The following is a 24,433-nucleotide window of genomic DNA, read 5'->3' on the forward strand; positions in this document are numbered from 1 at the left end:
TCCGCTTGTTTTGCAGCAAAGTTATGCTACTTAACAGCCTGAAATTGACCTGTGTACACATAGCAGACATTAGCTATCGAGCAAGATTTAGCAGCCACTTCCTTATTATCTTCCTGTCCAGCAGCTTCAGGTGAGGGTGCCTAACTGCCTATTAATTAGTCCAGATTGAAATGCATATAATAGGTGCAGAACCAATATTATCTAACATGCTAACAATGCAGGGAACTGATTGCAGAAAAATGCAAGTAAAAAAACGTTTTTGTTAATTAAACTTAGTTTGATGATGATGCAGTCTGTTGTGTGATTATTTTATTAGGTGATGTTTAGCAAATGTTTTTGTTCATTAAACTTAGTTTGATGATGATACAATCTATATTATTAGGTTTATAATGCTGCTTAACATTTAAAGTCTTCATTTCAAAGCTTTAAAAATAATGTATTAGGTGTTACTTATGACAATTTTGAGAGGGGCCTGGAACCTAACCCCCTCACTTCCAATTGACTTACATTATAAACTGGGTTTCAATTTACAACAGTTTTGATTTACAACCATTCCTCCTGGAACCTAACCCCGGCGTAAACTGAGGGCTACCTGTATAGTAAAAAGAAATGTTTGCAAAATTTAATTTTTTTGTCCCTCTTTTTCTTGTAATTTAAGTATGAAGATTGTGTTTTTTTTTTAGCTCTGAGAATTGGAATTGTACACTGTAGGTTTTACAAGCCAAACCTTGACACATACTGTATCTGTTCCTAACTTTATGAAAGACAATAAGAAAAAAAAACTTCAAAACAATGGCAATATTGCTAACAAAATTACTGTGTCAAGCCTTGTCTAGTCCTGTAACAAGTCTGGGTTGGCTCCTCCAAATAAAGCTAGAGGTGGAATAAAAGTACCTTTCAGGGGATGACAGAATCAACTAGTTATTTATTTATAGAATGAAGAAATTATTTTAAAATGACAAAAAAAAAGTTACAAAAAATAGATAAAAAGATTAATTATCACATCCCACAAAAACCTGTAGCTTTTTAACTTTAGAAAAAAAATCTCAAAATTTGTTCATCGGCATCTTTTGAGTCAGCTAAGGGCAAGCATGTATATATTTTTATTAGGTTTGATAATTTTAAGATCTTTATCTGCAGCAATGCATGCAGTTCAAATGGGGTAACTCTCATTTGGTATAGCAGGACTGCCCAAATTCTCAAAATCCGCAAACTTTACCCATATATATATATATATATATATATATATATATATATATATATATATATATATATATATATATATATATATAAAACAAAACAATCCCAATGTGAATCCACCCTCCTGGGGTCAACCACCCGGTTCCTCTGTGTAAATACAATATCAGCAGCAAAATTAGAAGCAAACCAGGATTTCTTCAAACCAAATAGTCAAATTTATTGACGTTTCAGGGAATAAAGCTCCCCTTCTTCAGAACACAAAACATACACACAAACCGTGTTTAAATACAGTGAAAAAACATACAGGTACCTCCTTCTTCCTGTCAGAAAAAGCACCAAATCTACATCATTTCCGGTATAGGTCAGTATAACCCTGGAAGTTTACAACATTCACTTCCGGGTATATTGTGCAACCTCATCACATGTCAAATCTAATTCGGGAGCTTCCCAACTCATCATCCGGTAAACCCACGTGTCAAACAACTCACCAATATATTTTACATTATTACATTTTATCATCAAAATGTCATTCCATATAACTCTTGTTTCACACATTACCAATTCCGTGTGCGGTTTGTTATTATCCGTGTCCGCACATCATTACCGGAAGTTACGTCACTTCTGGTTCCGGACATACCGGAACTGCGTTATAACATAGTAACATAGTAACATAGTAGATAAGGTTGAAAAAAGACTGAAGTCCATCGAGTTCAACCTATACAAATCTAAAATACTTACAAAAAGCTCCAGTTAAGCTTAAATAACCCCATTAAAATGTGACCCATTTAATACTAGCAATCGTATCCATGATTTTTGTTTATATACAGAAATTTATCCAGACTATTTTTAAATGTATCTATGGTATTGGCATTCACTACCTCCTTTGGTAATGAGTTCCACAATTTTATTGCTCTTACAGTGAAAAAACGTTTCCGTTGCAAACCTTAAATTATGACCTCTTGTCAGAAACAATTTTCTTGGAATAAACAGAGCTTCTGCCATCTCTGTATATGGGCCTTGAATATATTTATATAAAGTAATCATGTCACCTCTCAAGCGCCTTTTTTCTAAAGAAAACAGACCCAGTTTGGCTAGTCTCTCCTCATAGGTTAATTTCTCCAATCCCCTTATTAGCTTTGTGGCTCTTCTCTGAACTTTTTCTAGTTCTGCAATATCTTTTTTTAGCAATCGGTCCCCAGAACTGCACTCCAAACTCAAGGTGAGGTCTTACCAGGGCTTTATATAATGACAGAATTATGCTTTCCTCCCTTGAATCAATGCCTCTTTTAATACATGCTAGTATCTTATTAGCCTTTGAAGCCGCTGCCCTGCATTGTGCACCCATCTTTAGCTTGTTATCTATTACTACTCCCAAATCCCTTTCCTCCAGTGTTTGGCTAAGTCTTGTCCCATTTAAAAAATACGTAGCCTGCTTATTTTTACTTCCAAAATGTAGAACCTTGCATTTTTCCGTATTAAATCTCATTTTCCATTCACTTGCCCATAGTTCTAATTTTAGCAAATCCCTTTGTAAAGAGAGTTCATCCTGCTCTGACCTAATGACCTTACTTAACTTAGTATCATCTGCAAAAATAGAGATGTCGCTATTTAATCCTTGCTCCAAGTCATTTATAAAAATATTAAAAAGAACAGGGCCCAGTACTGATCCCTGGGGGACGCCACTGATTACCTTTGTCCAATCTGAGTATGATCCATTTACTACTACTCGTTGCTCCCTATCTTTTATCCAGCTATTTATCCATTAACTAACATTTTCAGCTATTCCCAGTCCCTTAATTTTGTGCATTAATCTCTCATGTGGCACTGTATCAAATGCCTTTGCAAAATCTAAGTATATCACATCAATTGATTCCCCTTTATCTATATTTTTACTTGCTTCCTCGTAGAATCTAATTAGATTAGTTTGACATGATCTATTTCTCCTAAAGCCATGCTGATTAGAACTCATAATCTTGTTTACACGAATATGCTCATCAATATAATCCCTTATAATGCCTTCAAATATCTTCCCCACTATTGATGTCAGACTAACTGGTCTATAGCTTCCTGGATCATCCCTGCTTCCCTTTTTGAAGAGTGGCACCACATCAGCTTTACGCCAATCCTGGGGTACCATGCCTGAGGATAATGAGTCTTGAAAAATTAAGAGTAAAGGTTTGTCTATAACAGTGCTAAGTTCCCTTAACACCCTTGGGTGTATTCCATCTGGGCCTGGAGTTTTATTTACCTTAATATTTTCCAGTTTTTTCCTGATATCCTCTAAACAAAACCCAGTTAGTGGTATGGACTGGCATGTTCTATTCTGTTCCAAAGTATCATTGAATGGTTCCTTTCTTGTGTATACTGAAGAAAAAAACTGGTTTAGTACCTCAGCCTTCTCCCTGTCATTATTTATCATGCTTCCCTCCACGCATTTTAATGTACCTATATTATCCTTCTTAGATTTTTTGATATTTATGTACTTAAAGAACCTTTTAGGGTTAGACTTAGAATCCTTGGCAATTAATTTTTCATTTTCAATTTTGGCTAATTTGATTGCTTTTTTGCATGCTTTTTTACATTCCTTATAAATATTGTATGTTGAGTCTGTACTATTTTCTTTTAATAATTTAAATGCCCTACATTTTTTCCTAATTTCTCTTAACACATTTTTATTTAGCCATAACGGTTTTGTTTTTTTTATTTTTATTTTTATAACCATATGGTATGTGTTGATATGTATATTTATTTAACAAATTTTTAAATATTATCCATTTATCCTCTGTATTTTTATTAGAAAATACATTGTCCCAATGTAAACAATACAAAACGTGTATTTATGCATATAACCTCGTAACTAGTGATGCCTATACCTAAACGATGTAGTTGAGTATCAAATCAACAAGTAAGTATGTGGAAAATATCACGTGATAAACAATATATATACAATTTCAAAACAAACAAAATGTTTAAAACTGAGAGGATTAACAACATTTTCAGGTGTCTTCGCCCATGTATTTTGTATAGATCTACAGATCATATATGAGGGTTCCTTTACATATATAGACATATCTCCTAGAACTATATCAGTATTGGTCAATTCACTACATTTCAAAAGCAACATATTCGTCAAACATGGCATCTAATTTTGTTAATACAATAAAGGACACTATATTGCCATTTGCAATACGAGTGTGTGTCACATAGGGGGAGAAAGCCCTTAATAATGGTCTAGGGTGTATTACAGTGAACACGCAAACTACAAGTAATCTGTATATTCACTATCTAATACCATCGACAATGGATAAGGATATATTTCCTGTCAAAAGACAGAAAACAACCCATGTCCAGTTCCCATCCATAACCATATAACTCCACACCACAATTGTGACACATTACAATTACTCATTATGTTAATACACCAAAATCAGGCAAATAATTCAGTCCCTTAGGGTGTATAGTGTCCAGCCTAAACATCCACTCTGCTTCCCTTTTTAAAAGCAGTTTGTTTCTATCACCACCTCGTGGTGATCTGGGAATGTGGTCAATTAGGATCATTCTAAACGAAGATACAGGATGCTTGGCGAGCCACTGTTTGTTCCAATTCTCCTTTCTTTATGACCTGTCTTATAGCCATTCAGTGCCATTCAGTGATTGGCCATTCATTCTCGGATGGTCCCCTGGGTCTTCCTAATATAGTGTAGGCCAAATGGGCAGATCAACATGTACATGTATTTGGATGATTTATGGTGTATTTCTGATTGCCGTGTGGATGGTTAAACTTTTTGGTGGCTATCAGTCCATTACAAGTGGTGCAATTTGGGCATCGAAAGCAGCCCTTACGTGTTACCCTCAGGTCCTCATCTGAATAGCACTTGATGGTATCTGAAATGACCAGAAGATCTCTGAGATTTGTGTTACATCTGCATCCTACCATGGGACTAGTATCCTTGGCAATCTTCAATTTGGGATCCGAGAGTAAAATGTGCCAAAATTCCCAAATGAATTGTCAGACCTTGGAGGTGTTGGGGGCAAAGGTGGGGGTGAAGATAATATTCTTCTCAATATTTTGCTGTTGTGGTTCCTTCTGTAACAGTGTGTCCTGCATGACCTCTTTTATCTGATCTTTCACTACTTCAAGGATAGTCGGTGAGTATCCCCTATTCAAAAATCTATTTTGCATCTCATGTACTTGTGAATCCCCATTCTCTCTGCTAGAATTGTTCCTAATTACTCTAATGAATTGATATTTAATTATTCCTCTAACGAGTGATGGGGTATGACAACTGACATCAGTAGGAAATTACGATCTGTGGGCTTGGAGTACAGAGTTGTTTCTAGTCCCGTTTGTCCTTTAATAATTAGTAGGTCTAAAAATTAAATTTGATTTTGACTGTAAGACATCTTAAACCTAACTGTTGTTAGGTTTAAGATGTTATTAAATTACTGAAACCACAATTGTAGACTATAATCACTCCCCCTTCAGATTAGCAAAATGTAATCGATGTACCTCTTGTGGAAAATTACCTGAGGTACATCTTTTGACCATAGAAATTGAATTTCAAAACCCCCATAAATAGATTGGCATACGAAGGGGCCATATTCGACCCCTTCGCCATGCCCGCTATTTGAAGAAAAACATATTTTTCAAATTTAAAATAGTTTTTAGTTAGACAAAACTCATCCAGTTGTATTACAAACTCTATGGGTGGACCCACATATTTATCAGAAGCTACGAATAATTCTTTCATTGTGTCTAAGCCTACCCGGTGGGGAATTATGGTGTAAAGACTATTTAAATCTTGTACTACCAGAAGATCATTAGCTTCTATCTTCATTTCCTTCAAGAAGTCTCAATAGTTCACTAGAATCTAATAGAAAGGCTCTATTATCTTGTACTACCGGTTGTAGCAAGAAGTCCACATATTGGGCTATCGGTTGAAGTAGTGAGTCTTTTGAGGAAACAATTGGGCGACCAGGGGGCTTCTCCAGTGTTTTGTGTATCTTTGGTATGGAATATAAGATAGGGACCTGGGGTAATTTGTAATCATTTGTTTACCAAGAGATTCTGTTAGGTATCCCTGTGAGACTCCAAAACCAACAAGAACCTCCAACTGTCTATTACATTTATCTGTTGGATCAAAAGTTAGTTTCTCATAGGTATTGGAGTTATATGGTTGTGGATGGGGACTGGACATGGGTTGTCTTCTGTCTTTTGACAGGAAATATATCCTTATCCATTGCCGATGGTATTATATAGTGAATATACAGATTACTTGTAATTTGTGTATTCACTGTAATACCCCCTAGACCATTATTAAGGGCTTTCTCCCCCTATGTGACACACACTCATATTGCACCTAAATGGCAATATAGTGTCCCTTATTGTATTAACAAAATAAGATGCCATGTTTGATGAATATGATGCTTTTGAAATGTGGTGAATTGACCAATACTGTTATAGTTCTAGGAGATATGTCTATATATGTAAAGGAACCCTCATATATGATCTGTAGATCTATACAAAACACATGGGCGAAGACACCTGAAAATGTTGTTAATCCTCTCAGTTTTAATATGAATTTATTTGTTAACATTTTGTTTGTTTTGAAATTGTATATATATTGTTTATCACGTGATATTTTCCACATACTTAATTGTTGATTTGATACTCAACTACATCATTTAGGTATAGGCATCACTGGTTACGAGTTTATATGCATAAATACACGTTTTGTATTGTTTACAATTGTAACGGAAGTGACGTCATTATAACGCAGTTCCGGTATGTAAATTTCACTATTTGGTTTGAAGAAATCCTGGTCTGCTTCTGATTTTGCTGCTGATATATATATATATATATATATATATATACACACATACATATACATACACTCACCGGCCACTTTATTTGGTACACCTTGCTAGTACCGGGTTGGACCCCCTTTGCCTTCAGAACTGCCTTAATTATTTGTGTCATAGATTTAACAAGGTGTTTGAAACATTCCTCAGAGATTTTGCATCACGCAGTTGCTCCAGATTTGTCGGCTGCACATCCATGATGCGAATCTCCCATTCCACCACATTCCAAAGGTGCTCTATTGGATTGAGATCTGGTGACTGTGGAGGCCATTGCAGTACAGTGAACTCATTGTCATGTTCAAGAAACCAGTTTGAGATGATTTGAGCTTTGGGACATGTTGCATTATCCTGCTGGAAGTAGCCATCAGAAGATGGGTACACTGTAGTCATAAAGAGATGGACATAGTCATCAACAATACTAAGTTAGGCTGTGGCATTCAAACGATGCTCAGTTGGTACTAAGGGGCCCAAAATGTGCCAAGAAAATATCCCCCACACCATTACACCACCACCACCAGCCTGAACCATTGATACAAGGCAGGATGGATCAATGCTTTCTTGTTGTTTACGCCAAATTCTGACACTACCATCTGAATGTCGCAGCTGAAATAGAGACTCATTGGACCATGCAATGTTTTTCCGATCTTCTATTGTCCAATTTTGGTGAGCCTGTGCGAATTGTAGCTTCAGTTTCCTGTTCTTAGCTGACAGGAGTGGCACCCAGTGTGGTCTTCTGCTGCTGTAGCCCATCTGCTTCAAGGTTCGACGTGTTGTGCATTCAGAGATGGTATTCTGCATACCTTGGTTGTAACGAGTGGTTATTTGAGTTACTGTTGCCTTTCTATCATCTCAAACCAGTCTGCCCATTCTCCTCTTACCTCTGACATCAGCAAGGCATTGTCGTCCACACAACTGCCACTCACTGGATATTTTCCGGACCATTCTCTGTAAACCCTAGAGATGGTTGTGCGTGAAAATCCCAGTAGATCAGCAGTTTTTTAAATATTCAGACCAGCCCGCCTGGCACCAACAATCATGCAACTTTCAAGTAGCTTAAATCCCCTTTCTTCCCCATTCTGATGCTTGGTTTGAATTTCCTCAAGTCGTCTTTACCCCATTTAGATGCCTAAATGCATTGAGTTGCTTCCATGTGATTGGCCGATTAGCAATTTGTGTGACAAAGCAATTGAACAGATGTACCTAATAAAGTGGCCGGTGAGTGTGTGTATATATATATATGGTCTGAGGAAGAGGACAGTTGACTCCTCGAAATGTCACTTTAAATAATAAATCATTGTTTGTTGAAAGTCCAGTGAGTGCGGTTCTCTAACTTGGAAATTGATACTTTTGTTCTTGACACCCTGGCACATTATATATTTGGTGAGAGTGCAAATCCCCTATGAATTTTATTCATAGGGGATTTGCACTCTCACCAAATATATAATGTGCCAGGGTGTCAAGAACAAAAGTTTCTTTAGGAAATTCAAACCAAGCATCAGATATATAATCAGATATATATATAAAATAACAAGAGTACTGCATTGAGCAATGATACTTTTTATTGGACTAACTATAAATTTATAAAAGATGGCAAGATATATATATATATATATATATAAAAGTTCAGAAATAAAGCACTCACTGGACTTTGGTCAACCGTGTTAATCCTTATTTATTACTGTGACGTTTCTGGACTGCAAACGTCCCTTCTTCTGTCAATCAACAAGTGAAGAAAACAAACATTTATAGGCCTGTACTCCCCTTCCTCTACAGGCAACCAATCAAAATAAACCGTGGGCAAAGTGAAAATAGAGCAGTGTGCAAACTGCCTTTATAAACTGAATTACGTGTACAATGTCTAAGTGAGAGCGCAAGCTCATCATGTAGCATACTGTCTATTACTGTGATCATCTAAACCAATATGTTCTCATTCAGACTCTCTGATACCAATAACCAGCAAAATCTAAGTGCTGTAAATTTCCCATCCGCAGCGTCTTTCAGCGTATATTAAACATGACCATGTAAACAATAACGCCTATTGGTTGTGCTACAACACGGCCACACATCTGACAGGCTATAGGACAAAAGCTCTTGCGATCGTACCCCGCCCACTCTTACGAGCGGCTTTGCAAATTAGTCTCTTACAGCCGTAACGGGTATCTTCATCTATTCCACATAAATAAATATCACTGCATGCTGCCACTCGCTTGGATTTTTTGCTTATTTGTTGGTTCTGCTGGTAACCCTTTGTGGCTTGCATAGTACCCTTAGTGCTGAACTATTCTGTTTGTATTATACCTATAAATTTTGTGTCATTTAAGTATTAAGATGGGGAAAAAGGTTTTTTGGGATCCGCAAGCTATATTAGCGGAGATAAATACCTAGCACCAATTTTTCTTGTATTGCAGACTCTTACAAAACTGCTGCCATATAATAGTGTTTCAGTCACATACAAGCTCCTGAGCTTACAACCCTATTTTTCAACAAAAGATACCACGAGAACATTTGATAATTGAAGTAAATTAAAAAGTTGTTTAAAATTGCTTGCTCTGGTTTCCGGAGGAGGAGCTAACTGCACACACCTGTGTGTGATTACCTTCCAGTCCTGCAGCTGCTGGTGGAGTTTCTCGTGCCAAACCCAGGGACCTGGGTAGCTTCTTGGATAGCCTGTATCAACGCTCCTGGAACCAGACAGTGGACAGACATCCCACTGTGCTGACATTATTAGTCAGCTTGCAAAAAGCCTATACCTTGGGCTTCCTCTTTTTATATATATTAGAACTTGTGATATAACTTCAAAGAGGAACAGAGTGCCTCCCTCCCCCACCGGTGCTGCGTGGGAGGTTGAGGCTATCTTTATACACTCTCTCTGCTATACTGATAAACTGCCTTGAACCTGGCCCTAATTACCTGCAGGATAACAGCAGATTCTCTCCATACCCTTTCCTCCCCCACCGGTGCTGCGTGGGAGGATAAGGCTATTTACATATATCAACACTGCTGCACTAACAAAGGACCTGATGTTTTTTTCCTGACTCCTGCCCTGAGTACCCACAGCAGCGCGGCGGACCCCCCACATACCTTCCTCTCCCCCACCGAAGTTGCGAGGGAGACAGAAATCATCCGTGAGACTGAGCTGAAGTGTGGTGGCGGAGCCGCATCTTCAAGCAGGGAGCGATAAGTACTCGAAGCGGCTCTGCTCGGTGCCGGACTGAAAGCTTGCTGGAGAATCCCCCCTCCCCCACCGGTGCTGCGTGGGAGGTCGGGGCTGTGTGTAGCTAGCCTGGCAGTTGCCGCTGAGATCTCCCTGTGCAGCGCCTCTGCATATCTCTGCTCTGGTTCCTCGAGACGCTGTGGGTAAGCGCTAAATTAGGAGGTGCTCAATCTGGGAGCATGTTTTTCTCTCTTCACCTTTTTTTTGGGGATACCAACCAGAGCTGCATGTCCTGGGGAACACTGTATGGATCCTGGTAAAAATGCTATGGAAGATGGCTGTATAATTAACCCCTCTAATAGGTATCAGCAATTTTGGCATTTTCTCATATTGAAGGCTCTTTCTGCCCACCTACCTGGCTATTAGTTGAACGCTGATGCATAGAATGACCCAGGTAAGGTGACAAGCTGCATACATACAAGAACTGGCTGAACTTTATTAACTATATAAAGGAACTTTTTTTTTTTTTTTTTTTCATTGGCTCCTTATATGATTCTTTTTTCTGCATATGATTTGTTTGGCACATTTAATTTTATTTAACTATATTACTTGTCGCTACAATTTTTGTCATATCAATGTATTGAGCAAATCTAGGCAAAAATGTTAATGCTTAAGAATGTGTAAAATGTGCATAGTATGTAAAAAGACATTGTACTTTCTCCTCTAAAAAGTGAAACATTCTCAGGGGAGAGAGAAGGGAGAGGAGAAGGGGAGGAAAAAAAAAAATCAAAGGTTATTGAGTGTGAATAAGGAATTAATAATTCAATACCAGAGAAATTTACTATAACCTTTTTCAGGATATATTACCCATTATTACTGCTTGGAGGGAAGGGCTATATAGAGATAAAAGATCCTCAGTTATATTATCTAATAACTCTTTCCTAAGAATAAATCTCCTACGTTCCCTGAAAATAAAATACTATCCCTTACTATTGGACAGGGAGAAAGTTTATATAGAAATATAAAGATCATTAGTTAAAACTACCTTATAAATTTTCTTTAAAGAAGAGATATTTTAACTTCTCTGAAAATAAAATACAAATGAAACTGACTGAACCAGGATATAACTAGGTCACTGTGAATATGTTTGCTTACCTATAAAATATACTGTATATAATTGCTGGAATAATATTTTCTTGGATATAAATCTAATTAAGAAATTGCTGTTGCTGCTTTCAGAGATACCATTTCCTTTATTGTGTCTTTTGAAGATTAGCAACAGTAAGACAATTAACAAATTGGCATAAAATTGCCTAACATTAATAACGTCCCTGATCTCTGCATCCCTGGCTGGATCTAAATAACACGATTTAATTCACAGTTTATTATTTTTCCTTTCTTTCCTTTTTTTTTTTCTCTCTCCCCTTTTCTTTTCCCTCACTTGGTCACAATAGTGCACATCCCTATCCTCACTTGTCTATTTGAGAACGCTTCACCTTCTCAAACTTAACTCTAAAATTAAGTTCACTCCCTGTATTGATCTTCACTTAGATAAATTGCCTCACTTCAATTTTTTTTAATTCTCTTTTCTTTTCTGGCACATGGATAAATTCCTTCACACCTCACCCCGGAATATTTCTCCAGCCATGGCAGCAAGACAGAGAGACAGAAAATTGAAGGGTAATCAGGAGCCTCCCACAGAAGCGCAACCAACTATGTTAAATGTACCAGTTGTACAAGAAGTAACCAATATTCACAGCTTAGTCGCTAGTATATCTGATGCGCTCTCTCCTAAATTTGAGGCTCTTAGAGCTGAAATCAAACAAGATTTTCTTTCTCTGACACAAGAGGTTCGTCAATTCTCCAATAGGCTGCAGGAAGCCGAACAAAGAGTTTCGGACCTGGAAGATCTAACAATAACGCATAGTTCTAATCTAGAAGGTATAAATAATAACGTACAGAAAATTCAAAACAGATTAGAAGATCTAGAAAATCGTTCTAGAAGAAATAATATAAGAATTATAGGCCTTCCGGAAGAACAACAATATGACAATCTTGTTAATTTTATATCAGAAACCTTGCCTACAATTTTAAAGATGCCATCTACCCTATATCCCATCCCAGTGGAGAGAGCGCACAGACTTGGTCTACCTCGCTCAGGCAATAAAGATAGAACTAGGCCTAGGCCTGTTATCGCTAGAATATTAAATTTTCAAGACAAACTTACCTTATTCCAGCATTATCGCAAACAACAGCCTGTTAAGGCTGGAGACGCTACAATCCTTATGTTTCAAGATTTCTCCGCTGACACTGCAGCAAGGAGAAGGGAGCTTGCTCCTATTTGTTCCAAATTGATACAAAAAGGGTACCAGGCAACCATAATGTACCCCTACAAATTAAAGGTTAAAGTTGGGGAAGTCACACACTTCTTTGAAGAAGCTCAACTGGCTGAGAGCTTCTATAACACACTGGGTTCCTAAGCTTAATAACAGCAATATTGAATATCTGATTATTAGACTGAGTGTAAGCTATAGGTTTTTGCTTATGGGAAAGACCGTGTCTCTTCTAGACGTGAGTCCTAGGACCCAACCCCCACCTGTGCGGAGAAAATTTAGGTGTCTAATTTTAAATTATTATTATTATTTTATTTTATTATTATTATTATTATTTTTTTTATTTTTTTTTATTTTTTTATTTATTTATTTTATTTATTTATTTATTTATTTATTTTTTCTCTTTCTCTCTTCTCTTTCTCCCTTCTTAATGTATAAATGAATATGCTGAATAAAAATTGTAAAATAGTATCTTGGAATGTAGGTGGTATATCTACCCCTATAAAGAGAAAAGCAATCCTTAATCACCTGCGAAAGATCCAGACTGACATAGGTTTTATTCAAGAAACCCATTTATCAGCTGAAGAATCTTTAAAACTTAAATCAACATGGGTAAAAGAAATCTATTTTGCACCTAGTGTTAAGAGGAAAAGGGGGGTAGCAATTCTAATAGGAAAGAAAATTGATACCGAAGTCACACATTTTGAGGCTGACATCGGGGGGAGATATGTACTACTGAAAATAAAGATTGCCCAGAAGATGTATACATTATGTAATACATACGGCCCTAATGTATTTGATCCAAAATTTTGGAACACTTTGCAGACCAAATTATTATCCTTCACGGAAGGCTCTTTAATTATGGGAGGAGATTACAATATGGCACCACAATGCCCGATCGATAGGCTAAGACATAATGTCAAACAGTTAAAACAAAAAAAAGATAATCTAGAGGGTAAGATGTTTAAAAAAATAATGCAGAACTTAGCACTGCGGGATATCTGGAGACAGCAAAATCCTTCTACTCAAAATTTTACCTGTCTTTCCAAGGCGCATAAGACGCTCTCCAGAATCGACATTTTTCTAATTGATGAACGTATGGTGATGAGAGGGGTAAAAACAGATATAGGACCAATATTTCTTTCAGATCATGCACCGATTGTACTTGAGTTTCAGCTTTCACATTTGTATTCTGCTGCAACACGTTTCTTTTTTCCCTACTATCTGACGACTGAGGTAAAATTCAAGAACTGGCTTATAAATAGATATAAGGAATTTGTACATTTTAATAAAGACTATTTAAACCGCCCTGAAGTATTTTGGGACACTGCAAAAGCAGTAATGAGAGGCGAAATAATTTCATATAGCTCAGCCCTGCATAAGAAAATTCGATCTAGAGAAAGAGAATCATGCCAATGTTTAACTAACACTTATAATCATTATCTGCTTGACAAAACCCCCTTAAATTGGGCAAAATACGTTAAAGCAAAAAATGAAAGGGATACTTTTGTTTTACTGCAAGAAACTCAAAAGGAATTAAAAATGCAGGCTAAGCTATATAAATATGGTAATAAATCAGGTAAGATGCTGGCCAAATTAATAAAAAATGAGAAAAAACAACCAATCATAGACAAATTGTATAATAAAGGTCTTCAGCTTTCTAAAGCCGAAGACATACTAGCTGCATTTAATGAATATTACCAGGAATTATATTCATTTAAAACAAGTGATACGCATACATCTGATGACTTTTGGAGAGATATCACGTATCCTACTGTCACATCAGAAATGGCTGATAGCCTCAATGTCCCTATTTCCATAGAAGAAATAGAGAAAGTAATATCCAAGCTTGCCTCAAATAAAGCAGCAGGTCCAGATGGCTTGCCTAGTGAATTCTATAAGATCCTGATTGGTGAAGCCACCCCACATCTTTGCACGCTCTTTAACAGCTTCTTTATTAGTGGTAAAATGATCCCCTCTTCATTTACCAATTCTTACACAACTTTGATATTAAAAGGCGGAAAAAACCCTGAATACAAGGAATCCTACAGACCAATTGCACTGTTAAATTCAGATTACAAAATTCTTACTGCAATTCTAGCATCTAGACTTCAAAGACCCCTCTCAGAAATTATACATACTGATCAAGCAGGTTTTCTAAATAACCGCAACTCAGCCTCAAAAATTAGGGAAGCCCTATTGTTGACAGAATATTTTGAGGTACTATCTAATTTAACTAGCGGGGGGGAGGACATACCTGACCTTGCTATTATTTCCTTAGATGCTGAAAAAGCCTTTGATTCAATATTTTACGAACATATCAAAACATCGTTAAGACAATTTGGCATCAGAGGTAATTTTCTTGAATTTATCGAAAATCTATATAAACACCCATCTACAAGATTGATAGTGAATAACAACATTTCCCCCTCTATCTTGTTAGGTAGAGGAACAAGGCAGGGCTGTCCTCTTTCCCCGCTCTTATTTAATATTTCCATTGAACCTCTAGCAATTAAAATACGCCATCATTTGGATGGTATAAAAATTCGTAACTGCGAAATAAAAATCGGTCTGTATGCTGATGATCTGCTGCTTTATTTGGCTAACACCAAACTGAACTTACCAAAACTTTTTCAGATCTTGGAACAATTTGGTACATTCTCTGGATACAAAGTAAATATGACAAAATCAGAGATAGTGTGGCTCAGGAAAAATAAAACTTCAATATTAGAAACTCCTTTTCGCCAAGTAAAAGATTCTTTTAAATATCTAGGGATTCATATTCCGACAAGGTCCGTAGATCTCTATACATTGAATATACCCCCAGTAGTAAAAATGATCAAAGAAAAGCTTTTGTTATGGCAAAATCTCCCAATATCACTTTCTGGAAGGATTGCCCTTTTTAAAATGGCTCTTCTTCCAAAACTTTTATATATACTTCAAAATACACCAATAATTCTATTAGGTAAGGATATACGTTCAATCAATACTTCACTTATACAGTTCTTATGGCAGAATAAGAGGTCAAAGATATCTCTTATGAAACTTTCAATACCAAGAAAGGATGGTGGTCTTGCCTTACCAGACATAAGGCTATATAACCTCTCCTTTCTGGCTCGTGTCGTAACAGACTGGATCTCATCTAATAACTATGTCTTGAATAATTATCTCGAGACCAGTGTCTGCTACCCATATTCTCTATCTGCATTAATACACTTAGTACCTAAAGAAATCCCCTCAGAAATTAAACGATTTAAAACAATTCTTAACCCACTTAAAGCTTGGCACAAGATAGTAACCTTTCTTTCAATTAATAATAGTGCTACCTGTCTTTTGCCTATAATAGGTAACCCTATTTTTCAATCAGGATTGCATTCCGAAGTCTTTAGGAAATGGCATAATCGGGGGTTAACCAAGGTATACCAAATAATTGATAAAGAAAGAAAATATATCAAAACATTCCAGGAATTAAAAAGAGATTTTGATTTGCCCAATAAAGACTTCTTTGCGTATTTGCAATTAAGGCATTTTGCACAGGACCTAGTTAAGAAAGCTGGTTGGGAATGGGGACTAGGTAAACTCGATGATTGGCTTGCTCTAACAAGAAATGGTCATATGTCAATTGCACCATGTTATCACCTTCTGGGTACAAATAAAGGAGAACCGGTACTGGCAAAGATTGCCCTCTACTGGAATACAGCAATCCCTCAGAGTAATATTGAGTCTAAAACTATTCAATTGTCAATTAAAAAAATTGCACAAGTAACGCTCTCTGCAACTTGGAGGGAGGCACATGTTAAGCTCCTTCATGGGGCATATTTTACCCCCGAGAGAGGTTTCAAATGTGTGAATGTAGGGTTTAATAAATGTCCTAAATGTTCGTATCAGGCAGCTGATTTAATACATATGTTTTGGTATTGTCCAAAGATTAAAAATCTCTGGGCTAGGCTCGAATACTGGCTAAAAAAGGTGCTTAAGATAGGCTATGTCTCTTTGACAATATATCAGATAATACTCTGCCTTAAGGAAGAGCCTGGTAAGCAAACTGATGAAAAAATAATAATCTCCGCTATTCTTGCTACCAGGTATTTAATCTGTAAGAAGTGGAAAAGTCATGCAATGCCAAGCATTACTGAAATTAAAAACTGCATGAAAAAACAATGCATTTTAGACCAGAGAAACGTGGATATAAATAATGAACAAGACATTAAAAGGTTCTTTGATAAATGGGCTGCCTTCTTAAAATTCTTTCCGGCTGCAGAAATAGATTATATAATCTTCCCCTTTAGAAATACAGAAATTGTTCTATTAGGGAACTGGTAAAGCTTCAGGAGGAAGAAAGTGATGGTAATTTTTTTTTTTGTTTGTTTGTTTTTTTTTTTTTTTTTTTTTGTTATGTTTTCTCTTCGCATGGGGGGGGGAACAAGGGGGGGGGGGGTTTGTATCTTTTGATTATGCCATGTTTTCAAAATGGTTGATATTGTTTTTGGACAGTGACTTGGATTATAAATAAAACAATTAAAAATTGCTTGCTCTACCTGAATCATGAAAGAAAAAAATGGATTTTATGTCACTTTCATGACACATTCACAATCCTGAACTCACTTAGGTTTACTCTAAAAACAAAGTATATCACAAAAAATAAAGTAAAATATTAAAGTTAATTGGAAAGTTGTTAAACTGTCCATAATGTATCCAATTTAGTTAAGTTTAATTTTGGCTTTAAAGGGACACTAAACCCCCCAAAAATATTTCATGATTCAGGTAGAGAATACAACTTTCCAATTTACTTCTATTATTTAATTTGCTTCATTCATCAGATATCCTTTGCTAAATAAAAGCAATGCACATGGGCGAGCCAATCACACAAGTTATCTATGTGTAGCCACCAATCAGCAGCTACTGAGCCTATGTAGATAGGATTTTCAACTAAGGATACCAAGAGAATGTAGAAAATTAGATAATAGAAGTAAATTAGAAAGTTGTTTAATATTGCATGCTCTTTCTAAACCATGAAAGAAAAAAAATTGTGTTTCATGTCCCTTTAACAATCCATCTACATTAATTTTGTTTGTATAAGTGAAAATACTTGACTGGCAATGTTATACAGTGATGTGTGTGTGTGTCTACAATGAGCAAGAAGAGATGGAGAGATGACCTGCCTGGCTTGTACATATCTCTAGTGCTGAATGCGGCTAATAAACAGCTACTCTTACACTTACAGAATATATGTAACTCCCCAAATTGTGTTGGTTGATTGTTTGCAACGTTATAATTGGTCAGAATAAAAATATTTAATACCTACCTAACTTGACACCATTTTAGAATAATAATTATATAACAAATATTTGCTAGTGATGTCCTATATGAAGGGATACCTGATTATTTTAAACATTTTTTTTTCATCACATGCTTATATTTAATGCTATGTTATCAATTATGGCAGTTTTTGTATAGCTACACAATACATTTATATACTTGATTTGTTCCATATTATATTTTAAAGATGTTAAGCTGTGATTAAAGGGTTAGTCTACTCCAGAATTGTTAATATTTTAAAAGATAAATAATCCCTTTATTACCCATTCCCCAGTTTTGCATAACCAACACATTTATATTAATGCACTTTTTACCTCTGTGATTATCTTACCTTGTATCTAAGCCTCTGCAGACTGCCCCATTATCTCATTTTTTTTGACAGATTACTTCGATTTTAGCAAATCAGTGCTGACTCATAAATAACTCAATGGGAGTGAACACAATGCTATCTATATGGCACATATGAACTAGCAGTGTCTAACTGTGAATAACAGTCAAAATGCACTGAGATAAGAGGCGGCTTCAAGGGCTTAGAAATTAGCATATACTGTAAGCCTACCTAGGTTTAGCTTTCAACAAAGAATACCAAGAGAACAAACAAATTTGATGATAAAAGTAAATTGGAAAGTTGTTTAAAATTACATGCCCTATCTGAATCATAAACGTTTAATTTTGTTCCTTGTTTGATTTGTAAACTAGCTAATCAATAGTTACATAGATCAAGCAATGCTTTATGAAGGTGATAACCTTAATTTGAATCGCCATTTGCTGGAAAACCTTATAATTTTGGATAATTGCTACAATTTTGTATTATTTTATTTTGCAGGAATCGTTGGGGATTGGAAGAATCATTTAACTGTGGCTCAGAATGAGTATTTTGATAAAGTTTATCAAGAAAAGATGAAAGATCTGAATATTAAATTTTTCTGGGAAGAAGTTTGATATCTATAATACTTTGATTATCTAAAAACTGTTTTGCAAATTGAATGTGCCTTCAAGATTGACTTTTTGTATTACATGTTTTATACTATCCAGTTACTGTTTTGTAACAGCATTATGTGTTTTTACAATATTGTAAATAAAAATAAAGTTTTGAGTACATTCTTGTACAGTCAAAGAATATCATCTTCTTAGTGCATTCTTGTACAATCAAAGAATATACATTTTTATTTAAGTAGGCATGTTAGTAGCTGCCATGCAGTTTCTGAATATTCACAATGTATTATTATTTTAATTTTATGCTTGTACATATAGAATTCTTTTTTTTTGTGCACTGATCTAGGAATTGAATTGGTATCATAATATTATAAAATTTTCTAAAACATAGTGAATCAAATCAGTGACAATAATTTTGAAAACACCCAAAACCAGTGACAAAATGGCAGCAGTATTAAAAAATGAATAACAAATTTTAGAAAAAGTAACATCTTAATAGTCAAGTATTTTCATAATTGATAGATGTTTAAAGTGAAAGTCAATCCTAGCAATCCTTTCTTGTGAAAGTACAACACACTAAGGCCTAGATTTAGAGTTCGGCGGTAGCCGTCAAAACCAGCGTTAGAGGCTCCTAACGCTGGTTTTGGGCGCCCGCTGGTATTTGGAGTCAGTCAGGAAAGGGTCTAACGCTCACTTTTCAGCCGCGACTTTTCCATACCGCAGATCCCCCTACGCCATTTGCGTAGCCTATCTTTTCAATGGGATCTTTCTAACGCTGGTATTTAGAGTCGTTTCTGCAGTGAGCGTTAGAGCTCTAACGACAAGATTCCAGCCGCCTGAAAATAGCAGGAGTTAAGAGCTTTCTGGCTAACGCCGGTTTCTAAAGCTCTTAACTACTGTACCCTAAAGTACACTAACACCCATAAACTACCTATGTACCCCTAAACCGAGGTCCCCCCACATCGCCGCCACTCGATTAAAATTTTTAACCCCTAATCTGCCGACCGCCACCTACGTTATACTTATGTACCCCTAATCTGCTGCCCCTAACACCGCCGACCCCTGTATTATATCTATTAACCCCTAACTTGCCCCCCACAACGTCGCCGCAAGCTACTTAAAATAATTAACCCCTAATCTTCCGACCGCAAATCGCCGCCACCTACGTTATCCCTATGTACCCCTAATCTGCTACCCCTAACATCGCCGACCCCTATGTTATATTTATTAACCCCTAATCTGCCCCCCACAACGTCGCCGACACCTACCTACACTTATTAACCCCTAATCTGCCGAGCGGACCTGAGCGCTACTATAATAAAGTTATTAACCCCTAATCCGCCTCACTAACCCTATCATAAATAGTATTAACCCCTAATCTGCCCTCCCTAACATCGCCGACACCTACCTTCAATTATTAACCCCTAATCTGCCGACCGGAGCTCACCGCTATTCTAATAAATGTATTAACCCCTAAAGCTAAGTCTAACCCTAACACTAACACCCCCCTAAGTTAAATATAATTTTTATCTAACGAAATAAATTAACTCTTATTAAATAAATAATTCCTATTTAAAGCTAAATACTTACCTGTAAAATACATCCTAATATAGCTACAATATAAATTATAATTATATTATAGCTATTTTAGGATTAATATTTATTTTACAGGCAACTTTGTAATTATTTTAACCAGGTACAATAGCTATTAAATAGTTAAGAACTATTTAATAGTTACCTAGTTAAAATAATTACAAATTTACCTGTAAAATAAATCCTAACCTAAGATATAATTAAACCTAACACTACCCTATCAATAAAATAATTAAATAAACTACCTACAATTACCTACAATTAACCTAACACTACACTATCAATAAATTAATTAAACACAATTGCTACAAATAAATAAAATTAAATAAACTATCTAAAGTACAAAAAATAAAAAAGAACTAAGTTACAGAAAATAATAAAATATTTACAAACATAAGAAAAATATTACAACAATTTTAAACTAATTACACCTACTCTAAGCCCCCTAATAAAATAACAAAGCCCCCCAAAATAAAAAATTCCCTACCCTATTCTAAAATACAAATATTACAAGCTCTTTTACCTTACCAGCCCTGAACAGGGCCCTTTGCGGGGCATGCCCCAAGAATTTCAGCTCTTTTGCCTGTAAAAAAAAACATACAATACCCCCCCCCCAACATTACAACCCACCACCCACATACCCCTAATCTAACCCAAACCCCCCTTAAATAAACCTAACACTACCCCCCTGATGATCTTCCTACCTTGTCTTCACCATGCCAGGTTCACCGATCCGTCCTGGCTCCAAGATCTTCATCCACCCCAAGCGGGGGCTAGACATCCACTGAAGAAGTCCAGAAGAGGGTCCAAAGTCTTCCTCCTATCCGGCAAGAAGAGGACATCCGGACCGGCAAACATCTTCTCCAAGCGGCATCTTCTATCTTCTTCCATCCGATGACGACCGGCTCCATCTTGAAGACCTCCAGCGCGGATCCATCCTCTTCTTCCGACGACTAGACGACGAATGACGGTTCCTTTAAGGGACGTCATCCAAGATGGCGTCCCTCGAATTCCGATTGGCTGATAGGATTCTATCAGCCAATCGGAATTAAGGTAGGAATTTTCTGATTGGCTGATGGAATCAGCCAATCAGAATATAGTTCAATCCGATTGGCTGATCCAATCAGCCAATCAGATTGAGCTCGCATTCTATTGGCTGATCGGAACAGCCAATAGAATGCGAGCTCAATCTGATTGGCTGATTGGATCAGCCAATCGGATTGAACTTGATTCTGATTGGCTGATTCCATCAGCCAATCAGAAAATTCCTACCTTAATTCCGATTGGCTGATAGAATCCTATCAGCCAATCGGAATTCGAGGGACGCCATCTTGGATGACGTCCCTTAAAGGAACCGTCATTCGTCGTCTAGTCGTCGGAAGAAGAGGATGGATCCGCGCTGGAGGTCTTCAAGATGGAGCCGGTCGTCATCGGATGGAAGAAGATAGAAGATGCCGCTTGGAGAAGATGTTTGCCGGTCCGGATGTCCTCTTCTTGCCGGATAGGAGGAAGACTTTGGACCCTCTTCTGGACTTCTTCAGTGGATGTCTAGCCCCCGCTTGGGGTGGATGAAGATCTTGGAGCCAGGACGGATCGGTGAACCTGGCATGGTGAAGACAAGGTAGGAAGATCATCAGGGGGGTAGTGTTAGGTTTATTTAAGGGGGGTTTGGGTTAGATTAGGGGTATGTGGGTGGTGGGTTGTAATGTTGGGGGGGGGGGTATTGTATGTTTTTTTTTACAGGCAAAAGAGCTGAAATTCTTGGGGCATGCCCCGCAAAGGGCCCTGTTCAGGGCTGGTAAGGTAAAAGAGCTTGTAATATTTGTATTTTAGAATAGGGTAGTGAATTTTTTATTTTGGGGGGCTTTGTTATTTTATTAGGGGGCTTAGAGTAGGTGTAATTAGTTTAAAATTGTTGTAATATTTTTCTTATGTTTGTAAATATTTTATTATTTTCTGTAACTTAGTTCTTTTTTATTTTTTGTACTTTAGATAGTTTATTTAATTTTATTTATTTGTAGCAATTGTGTTTAATTAATTTATTGATAGTGTAGTGTTAGGTTAATTGTAGGTAATTGTAGGTAGTTTATTTAATTAATTTATTGATAGTGTAGTGTTAGGTTTAATTATATCTTAGGTTAGGATTTATTTTACAGGTAAATTTGTAATTATTTTAACTAGGTAACTATTAAATAGTTCTTAACTATTTAATAGCTATTGTACCTGGTTAAAATAATTACAAAGTTGCCTGTAAAATAAATATTAATCCTAAAATAGCTATAATATAATTATAATTTATATTGTAGCTATATTAGGATGTATTTTACAGGTAAGTATTTAGCTTTAAATAGGAATTATTTATTTAATAAGAGTTAATTTATTTCGTTAGATAAAAATTATATTTAACTTAGGGGGGTGTTAGTGTTAGGGTTAGACTTAGCTTTAGGGGTTAATACATTTATTAGAATAGCGGTGAGCTCCGGTCGGCAGATTAGGGGTTAATAATTGAAGGTAGGTGTCGGCGATGTTAGGGAGGGCAGATTAGGGGTTAATACTATTTATGATAGGGTTAGTGAGGCGGATTAGGGGTTAATAACTTTATTATAGTAGCGCTCAGGTCCGCTCGGCAGATTAGGGGTTAATAAGTGTAGGTAGGTGTCGGCGACGTTGTGGGGGGCAGATTAGGGGTTAATAAATATAACATAGGGGTCGGCGATGTTAGGGCAGCAGATTAGGGGTACATAGGGATAACGTAGGTGGCGGCGGTTTACGGAGCGGCAGATTAGGGGTTAAAAGTGTAATGCAGGGGTCAGCGATAGCGGGGGCGGCAGATTAGGGGTTAATAAGTGTAAGGTTAGGGGTGTTTAGACTCGGGGTACATGTTAGGGTGTTAGGTGCAGACGTAGGAAGTGTTTCCCCATAGGAAACAATGGGGCTGCGTTAGGAGCTGAACGCTGCTTTTTTGCAGGTGTTAGGTTTTTTTTCAGCTCAAACAGCCCCATTGTTTCCTATGGGAGAATCGTGCACGAGCACGTTTTTGATGCCGGCCGCGTCCGTAAGCAACTCTGGTATCGAGAGTTGCATTTGCGGTAAAAATGCTCTACGCTCCTTTTTTGGAGCCTAACGCAGCATTTGTTTGAACTCTCGATACCAGAGTTAAATTTATGGTGCGGCCAGAAAAAAACCCGCGGAGCGTTAACAGCCCTTTTACCGCCGAACTCTAAATCTAGGCCCTAGTCTAATGAAAAAAATGAATGTACAAGCTGAGAAAGGTGTTGCTATTTAAATAAAATACTTTTCCATTCACCCTCCTGTGCTATATGCTGATGTGCTAATAGACATTGTTTTAGCTCCTCCAAAGATGCTAAGGTGGAATCCAGTTGTTCTACTATGTGCCCTATCTGGGAGCTGGACGCCATAGCGAGGAGAGAGTCCTATAGCCTGAGGGGAGCTTCCCGGCAGATCTGAGGACTCGGCACGCCTGGCATTGCACTTATGTTTAACGCATCCTACACGTGTGAGTGAGCCTGTTTTATTCCTGTTTGTCTTTATCTATTTTTCAAACATACTACACTATGAGGTGCCTCCTATGTTTTGTTTGTTTTCTTAGACTTGAATGTGACACACATGCTCTTTACGAGTTGAAGCACTGGAAGTAATTTGCTGAGAAATGGACTCCAAGGTACCTGTATACCTATTTGTTGGATATATGATAGTTGGTGTTTAACCCCTTAAAGGAATAGAAGACAAGTCAAAATGAAACTTTCGTGATTTAGATAGAGCATGCAATTTTAAGCAACTTTCTAATTTACTCCTATTATCAAATGTTCTTTGTTCTCTTGATATCTTTATTTGAAAAAACAAGAATGTAAGCTTAGGAGCCAGCCCCGGTTTTGGTTCAGCACTGGGTAGCACATTCTAATTAGTATCTAAATGTAGCCACCAACCAGCAAGCGCTACCCAGCTGCAGAACCAAAAATGGGCCGGCTCCTAAGCTTACATTCAAATAAATACAGCAAGAGAAAGAAGAAAAATT

At 36.8% G+C, this 24,433-nt stretch overlaps 1 protein-coding gene across 1 annotated transcript in view; it reads left to right on the forward strand.

Moving 5' to 3' along the window:
* Positions 1 to 18,988, forward strand: part of LOC128638599 (sulfotransferase 2B1) — an 89,391-nt gene extending 70,403 nt beyond the window's left edge. Inside the window, exon 7 of the mRNA XM_053690653.1 lies at positions 18,695 to 18,988. Within this exon, the coding sequence (XP_053546628.1) occupies positions 18,695 to 18,810 (116 nt within the window). The 3' untranslated portion in view covers positions 18,811 to 18,988. The remainder of the gene's footprint in view (positions 1 to 18,694) is intronic.
* The last annotated feature ends 5,445 nt before the right edge of the window (positions 18,989 to 24,433 follow it).

The sequence above is a fragment of the Bombina bombina genome, chromosome 8, assembly GCF_027579735.1.
Source record: "Bombina bombina isolate aBomBom1 chromosome 8, aBomBom1.pri, whole genome shotgun sequence".
Lineage (NCBI taxonomy): Eukaryota > Metazoa > Chordata > Amphibia > Anura > Bombinatoridae > Bombina > Bombina bombina.